This window comes from Oryctolagus cuniculus, chromosome 7, assembly GCF_964237555.1.
Source record: "Oryctolagus cuniculus chromosome 7, mOryCun1.1, whole genome shotgun sequence".
Lineage (NCBI taxonomy): Eukaryota > Metazoa > Chordata > Mammalia > Lagomorpha > Leporidae > Oryctolagus > Oryctolagus cuniculus.
Window position 1 is genome coordinate 58,900,892 of NC_091438.1, and position 8,021 is coordinate 58,908,912.

General features: G+C 51.1%; 1 protein-coding gene across 10 annotated transcripts; it reads right to left on the reverse strand.

Annotated features, from left to right (window-relative positions):
• Positions 1-1,075: 1,075 nt before the first annotated feature.
• Positions 1,076-6,064, reverse strand: C7H1orf162 (chromosome 7 C1orf162 homolog). Of its 10 annotated transcripts, none has more exons than XM_008264676.4 (7): positions 5,765-6,064; positions 4,400-4,438; positions 4,229-4,306; positions 3,037-3,106; positions 2,469-2,563; positions 2,164-2,213; positions 1,076-1,577 (listed from the first exon to the last, which is right to left on the reverse strand). In XM_008264676.4, the coding sequence occupies exons 3-7, from the start codon at positions 4,263-4,265 to the stop codon at positions 1,413-1,415; spliced, it is 417 nt and encodes a 138-aa protein (XP_008262898.2). In that variant the 5' UTR covers positions 4,266-4,306; positions 4,400-4,438; positions 5,765-6,064; the 3' UTR covers positions 1,076-1,412. The 10 variants fall into 10 exon arrangements, with proteins under 10 accessions (XP_008262898.2, XP_008262897.2, XP_008262900.2 ...); XM_008264675.4 differs by having other exon boundaries at positions 4,400-4,517; positions 5,765-6,059; XM_008264678.4 differs by having other exon boundaries at positions 4,229-4,276; positions 5,765-6,058.
• Positions 6,065-8,021: the final 1,957 nt, after the last annotated feature.

Below are 8,021 nucleotides of genomic sequence, written 5' to 3' on the forward strand. Positions count from 1 at the left end.
CGCAATGGCTGGAGCTGTGCCGATCCGAAGCCAGGAGCCAGGAGCTTCCTCCGGGTCTTCCACGTGGGTGCAGGGGCCCAAGGGCTTAGGCCATCTTCTACTGCTTTCCCAGGCCATAGCAGAGAGCTGGATTGGAAGAGGGGCAGCTGGGACTCAAAACGGCACCCATATGGGATTCAGGCACTGCAGGCAGTGGCTTTAGCAGCTGCGCATGGTGCCGCAACCCCCTACATTACTTTTATTATATATTCTGGATGTACTTCTTTTTTATTATTTTTTTTTACATAGGAATAATGTGAATAATCTTATTGGTTTTGTTTTTTTTTTTGGACAGGTAGAGTTATAGACAGTGAGAGAGACAGGTGTTCCTTCCATTGGTTCATCCCCCAAATGGCTGCTACAGTCGGCACTGCGCCGATCCGAAGCCGGGAGCCAGGTGCTTCCTCCTGGTCTCCCATGCGGGTGCAGGAGCCCAGGCACCTGAGGCATCCTCCACTGCCCTCTCGGGCCACAGCAGAGAGCTGGACTGGGAGAGGGGCAGCCAGGACTAGAACCTGGCACCCATATGGGATGCCAGCGCTGCAAGGCGGAGGATTAACCAAGTGAGCCATGGCGCTGACCCCCTTATTGATATTTTTAATGAGTTTGTCTAGGTGATTATCCATTGGGATTTGTGGGCATTAACATTAATCTTATCTAATGTTATGGATGTCTCGTATGCTGTAGCAAGAAGAAAGAAATTCACATTTGCATAGTTCTGTACCCAATAGAGACCTTGCATTTGTTGCGTAGGACTCTGGGATGCTGTGTATAAACATGCCATTTAATCCTCTGTCCCTAAGAGGTGAGTGCTATTATTCCTGTTTGAAGAAGAAGGATTTAAGGTTTCAAAGTGTTTGACCAGCTTGGCCAAGTAAATACCACTGGTCAGCATGAGACCCGCACACTAACCAATCCCAAGCTTGTTCCAGAATACCGTCACCTCTGCTAGTTGTTTTAGGCTGTGGCTGAGCTCAGGATTTCTGAACTCTGGAGAAGGTGACAGTGACAGACAAATAAATGATGGAATCAACACTGCGGAGGGTTTGCCTTTATTTGAAGTTCTTGGTTCATTTGGTTGACCCCACCCAAGTTGATGAATACTCTTTGTGCCCTGAGCTCTGTACCACATACATTAGAAAAAAGCGTCAAAGGACACGGTGTGGTCCTCAAGTGGCTAACCAGCTGTGCCAGTTCAAGAGTGAAGGCCGACAGCCTCGTCTCAGGCCAGGAACAAGTCTGGTCATTGGCCTTCAGAACTGCTGGATGGCGTTGCTAGGCCACGCCTCCACAGCTCTGACTGCAGCTGCACGCAGGCTGTGATCCCACGTTTGTAACAAAGGGAAAGTGGGCTGGGCTGAGCGGGGCTGGATTCAAGCCTCTCTGGAAAGGCAGGGTGCGTCTGCCACATTGATCTGCGCATAGACAACGGGTTCCAGGTCTGCAGAACGATGCTCAGTCGAGTGATTGCGTTTTTTTTCCGAGATTTTGAAAGTCATGCTTGCGTAGGTGAGAGACTCATCTGGGGTCGAGGAAACCTGCAGAGGGGTGAAGAGCAGGACTAAAGAGTTCAATTTGGAGCAAAGATGTCTTTTTAGAAGCAACCTGAAACCCTTGGTCAGAGAGGACCCAAAGATATAAGAACTCTGCAAAGAATCTCTTGCTTAGGGTCCAGAAAGCAATACCACTATTCCAGTTGACAGTGTCAAGTGTAGAGGGACATTCCAATGGGCGCAGCCCTCTAGGGTCCCAGAAATGATCTGGGAGGGGCCAGCGCTGTGTAGCAGGTTAAGTCACCTGCAGCGCTGGTATCCCAGATAGATGCCGGTTCGAGTCCCAGCTGCTCCACTTCCAATCCAGCTCTCTGCTAATGCACCTGGGAAAGCAGTAGAGGATGGCCCAGGTGCTTGGCCCCTGCACCCACATGGGAGACCTGGAGGAAGCTCCTGGCTCCTGGCTTTGGTCTGGCCCCAGGCCTGGCCTTTGCAGCCATTTGGGGGAGTGAACCAGTGGATGGGAGACCTCTCTCTCTCTGTGTCTCCTTTTCTCTCTGTAGATCTGCCTATCAAATACATAAATAAATCTTAAAAAAAAAAAAAAAAAAAGCTGGCGTGGGTATCTTACCTTGGCTGGAGGATCTGAATGAGGATCCAGGACCTGGGAAGTGGAGTGACCTGTAACAAGTGCCAGGAAGAAGAGGGATAAGGCTCAGCAGTGGGGCCTGGCAGGGTGGAGCCTCTGCCTTCAATCTTGGGTGAAGGATGGGGGGACAGAAAGGAGGGAACGTGGAGGGGTTCAGGTCCCACGTCTGCACTGAGCTTGGGCTAAGCGCGTTTTCCCAGCCCACCTGCACCCCTCGTCTGCACTCCCGGCTAACTATTTGCAGCAGCAGGGAGGGAAGGTTGTTCCGTTCCTTGGAGACCACTCACATTTCCGGTAGCTCTTTATGATGAGGAAGACAAAGGCCAGCAGTAGCAGTGTCAGCAGAATCCCAACGAAAAAGGCCAAGAGTAAATATTCCTTGCTGTTTTGGCAGAGAAGGGGAGCACGTGCGCTGTTGGGCTGTGTGCAGGGCCTTTCCGAGTGAGAACTCGCCCACCTGCCGCTGAGTCCCCGGCCTGGCTCTCACACAGCTCAGCCGACTTCTACTCTCACCCCTGGTTCTCAGCTCCTTCCTTCAACTCCAGGTCCGTTCGAGCGTTGGAGGGCTCAGTGAGAGCCGTGGATGACTCCCCCGCCCCCGACCGTTGCCCCTGCCCATACATACAACGTTTACTCCCAACAGCAAGTTTTATAGGCTTAGGGGATTCATGGATCTCCTGAAGCCTGGGAGACACGAACTGAAGGATCACTGATGTAGAGCTGATGTAGGTCTTGCATTGTTTCTGGTCCCTTCTCTCCATAGCCTCCCCCACCCCTGAAGCCCCCAGACCAAAGCTGCCAACTCAAAATCAAAATCGAATGCCATGCGGTACAGAGAAGAGGACGCTCATGTACCTGGGCTGTTTCGAGAGACAGGCCGCAGGGCTTGTCGTTGGGGCTGCCGTGGACAGCATGGCTTGTCTGCCTGCAGGAGAACGTGGAAGGGATTTGTGTATCTGCCACTTCGCACACACCAAGTCCTTCCAGCGTAAAGTCCCAGGGGCCCCACCCCAATCAAGCAACCAGGGGAGAGTCACGGCGGGGCTGCAGCTCTACAAAGCGGGAGAAGAGGGGCTGGCGTTGTGGTGCACGGGGTAAGCCACTGCCTGCAACACAGTATCCCGTATGAGTGCTGGTTGGAGTCCCCGCTGCTCCACTTGATCCAGCTCCCTGCTATGGCCTGGGAAAGCAGCAGAATATGGCCCAAGTGCTTGGGCCCCTGCCAGCCACATGGAAGACTCAAATGGATTTCCAACCTCAGGGAACTCCTGGCTCCTGGCCCAGCCCTGGCTGCTGTGGCCATATGGGGAGTGAACCAGCGGGTGGAAAATCTCCCTTTCCACTCTGTCATGCTGCCTTTCAAATACATAAAATCTTTAAAAACAAAAATGCAGGGGGAAGAGTATTGTTTCTTGGACTCTGGGTTCTTTAAAATGCAAGAACAGAACTGGTAAGACAAGCAGCCACACGAGTGGAAAGGGAGCCTAAGGCCTGGCAGGCACACATGAAGCATCTCACGCGTCTCCCTCCTCATAGACTGGTAGGAAGCCCTGGGGAGCCATCTCCCCTGGACCTCAGCAGAGAGTCCCGGGGGGCCAGGGAGTAGAGAGACAAAGGGAAACCCGGAGAGAGTCTTCCCAAAGGCCTTAGGTGTTCGATGCTGGCAGCTTCTGCCGCCTCTGTCCGCTGGTGTGCAGGGCGAGTGCTGACCGCCTCTCACCAAACCCAGCCACGGTGCTCTTCCCAGGGCCCGCACCACAAAGAGTGCAGCAGTGAGCGCCGTGCTCCAAGTCATGTGAATTGTCCAGCTGGGGGAATACCCAGCCCAGAGTCAGCCTTCACTCAGAAGTGCAGGGCCAAGACGTTCTCTCTGCTCCTGCCTTTCAGCCCTCCCAGTGTCAGAGAATGCACTGTGGAGACGGAACCTTCCAGTTTCAGAAGTGAACAAGCCAGTGCGGTCCCACCACAGCCCGCAGCACAATGTCCACAGCGCCCAGTTCACTCTAACTGAGCAACAAGGGGGTAGCGGTCCCTGTTCCAAACTCACCCGTACTGGTCTTAGGTGTGGACCAACTTCCTCCCATGCTGTCTTCTCCTGGGAACGAAAAAGGGGCCTCGCAGAAAGCTTGGAAAGGAGAGGCAGCGAAGGGTTAACTCTGAGCCGGCGCTGGGATGCGAGTCAGGGTGTCCTGGTGCCACCGCTGGTCAGGGCCTTTACCTGGTGTGGTTGTCGCAGGGCGGGTATACAAATTTGATCCTATCTGGGCAACAAGAATTGAATGATGGCTCCAGAATTGATTCCCATCAACTTTACTCACAAGAGACTGATGTATGAGCTGGAACAGAAGGAACACGTTGAGGTAGCCGGGGCATTCTACCTCCCAGCACGTGTAAGATCGCCAGTTGAAACCCTGATTTTGCCCGGTAAGCACAGAGATAAGTATGAGAGAAGACAAGTGGGTGATTTGAAGGCTGACCATCACCCAGAACTGACGCATCCATGGCAGTGCTGGACAAACTTTCACTGACACGGACCATACACTTCTATTCTGCTTACCCACCAATAGCCTTGTCTAGACTGTGGCTGGCCCTCTATACTGCCCCTCCTGTGCCAGTTATTGCTCACCAAAAATTGGAAAGTATGTAAAAGAAAAGTAAAATTACCCAAGTCCCTACCCACTGTTAATATTTCCGTGCCTTTCCTTTTGGTCATATATGCATGCATTTTTTCAAAACTTGACTGAGCTACTTCTTTACAGGAAATGAAACCATGGATAGGGGGAACTGCTCTATATTCATCTTAGCCAGTCCCTACTTACAAATGGTTTCTGTGTTAATTTAAACAAATAACAATGGCACAGACACTTTTGTGTATGAAACTGTATGTACCCCTGATTGTTTTTTAGGTGGCCACAGTTTTAATTTTTTGTATGTAGGCACTATTAAAAATCTTGACAGTTTCTGGCTGAGCTATTTCTTCTGCACTTTAAAATAATTTTATTTAGACAACAAATGCCATCAGTTGTGTGCTGGAAGTGCTCATCTTTCAAAAGTAAATTTCCGAGTCCTTGAACATGGGGCAGGCTGGGAGGGAAAAAGCCTCATTGCCAAGCAGTGGTCCCAGCAGCAGCAACAGCACCAGGATCCAGCATCTTAGAAGTGTGTCAGCATTTCCAGATGCTGGAGGCTGGGACTAAGCAAGGTGCTAACAGGAGAATGAGCGAGTGGCTGGAGCCACCAAGTCAGGAAGCCCACAGCCCACAGCAGAATCCACACTGGCAACACTGTTTCCTGGCACTTTTGGTTCCCTTTCTAATGTATAGGTCAAGGCTGCTCTGTGTGGAGCACCATAAGGGATTGAAATAACGTGCTAAAAATATGCAAATGGAGATGTGTACCTAGCAGAGTAGGAACGTGGATTAGACCAGCTCACTGGGGAAAGGAGGACAAGAGGACTATGATTTCCGTAGAATCTTGGTCTTCCCATCCCTGGTCCTGACCCTGCCACCAGCCCCCCAGAAGGCTCCCGTGGGCCACCCCAGCCTGGAGACCGAACCAGCATCACAGGGAAACTGCTACTTACACATCCAGGCAGAAGAAAGCAGAACAATGGTCGCAACGTTTGCCTGAGGCATGAGGTCAGATGGAACCGGTGTTATAAAGACATCTCTTTCACCCAGCACTGGCGAATCCACTGATGGCCGTGAAACCCCGCGTCTAAGGGCGGTCCCTGCAACCCGAGCTTCGCCCACCGAGTAGGAAGAAGGAGTGAGAATGGTGCCGCGACCTCCCCTCTTGGCCCGATTCTTTCGTAGACTGGAAGCAGGCTGCAAATGCACGCACCTTTTAAGAAAAACTCTGATCATAAGACACAGTTGCCTCAGAAGGAACTTTTCATTGGCTTCCAGTTACTTCTGTGTCCCAGAAGTGACGAAATCAAGACGACTGTCCCTGCCTCTGCCACCATCATGCTGCTCCAGGGCAGACTTCCTCTTTGAGGACATGTTTTTTTTTTTTTTTTTTTTTTTTTTTTTTTTTTTTTTTAAACAGGCATTATCTATTTAATAAGTGTAATATATGCACAAATCCTCTTGAAAAGCTTCATGTCATACAGAAACATATTTATAAAATGAGACATAGTTGTTTATTTTTAACCCTATAAGCAAAAAGAGCCTCTTGTCTATCTTTGGAGACATGAATACCAGATATAAGGGGAAAGGACGAGTTATTATTTCTAATTAAGTATTAATTTTTTTTTTGACAGGCAGAGTGGACAGTGAGAGAGAGAGAGACAGAGAGAAAGGTCTTCCTTTTGCCGTTGGTTCACCCTCCAATGGCTGCTGCCGCTGGTGCGCTGTGGCCAGCGCGCTGCAGCCAGCGCATCGCGCTGATCCGAAGCCAGAAGCTAGGTGCTTCTCCTGGTCTCCCATGCGGGTGCAGGGCCCAAGCACTTGGGCCATCGCCATCCTCCACTGTACTCCCGGGCCACAGCAGAGAGCTGGCCTGGAAGAGGGGCAACCGGGACAGAATCCAGCGCCCCGACTGGGACTAGAACCCAGTGTGCCAGCCCCGCAAGGCGGAGGATTAGCCTATTGAGCCATGGCACCGGCCAAGTATTAATTTTTTAAAAAGATTTTTTATTTAATGATTGGCAGAGTTTCAGAGAGAGAGGGAGATATAGAAATCTTCTACCTGCTGGTTCACTCTCCAAATAGCCACAATGGCCAGGGATGGACCAGGCCAAACCAGGAGACTGGAGCCTCTTCCAGGTCTCCCACATGGGTGCAGGGGCTCAAGGACCTGGCCTGCTTTCCTAGGTGTGTTAGTAGGGAGCTGCCTCAGAAGTGGAGCAGCCGGCATCACAGACGGCAGCTTAACCCACTAGGTCACAAGTATTGCTTCTTTGAACTCTCTGCCAGATATCGTGGAGGTCACAGCAGTATGACATTATATCTGCCATCAGGAATCATACACCCTCACCTGTTCTAACCGGAAAGATAAGGCTGATGAAAGAAAACAGAAAGTACTGTTAAGTGTCAAGTACCAATTGTGCAGACTTCAAATCCTTTGAGGAGAAATCTAATCACCTGTCTACAAAAACTTATTCTTGAAATAATCTTATAAATGCACCTGTTAAATAAAAGCTATGGGCCAAGTGCCACTGCAGGCTTCTCAGAGAGGAAGACAGAGTGGTTCTGTCTGAGAAATGAAGGTTAAGTGTAAGAGAGATGACTGAGACACCGAGAAAGAGACAGAGTACCCGGCCCGAGGGTCCACTTTTCACGGGGGCGAGCGACCAGGCAGTCCCTGCCCTGAGACACTCACACAAGGAGGGGCAGAGAGGGTGGCGCCCCGCCGAGGGGAGAGCAGCTCGCGGAGCTGGCGGAGCCGGGGACTCCAGCAGGCTGCACCCGGGTAAACCTTAAGCTGGGGGCGAGGGGCGTGGGGGAAGGCTTGGAGCATGGGTAGAGCTCGGATGGATGGGAAAGGGAGGGACTGTGGCAAAAGGACCACAGGACCAAGGATTGGCTGCTGAGGTGCCAACGCAGTACTTCCGGGTTATTGGCATGGTTCAAGGGTGGGCGTTTGCAGAGTGTGAGTGAGTGCAGTGGTTTCGCCACTGTGTGAACCTCACAGAGAGCACTTACGCAAACCCAGCTGGCGCAGGACGGCCACTGCACGTGACCTCTTGATGCAATCAGGAGACGCAGCAAGCTCGGTTGTGGGAACACGCAGACTGTTTTACAGTAGGCTTTTTTTTTTAAATAAACTTGTCTTTTAATGACATTTTTCATAAACTTTAAACATTAGTTATTTTCATTTTACCCGAAAGGTGCACA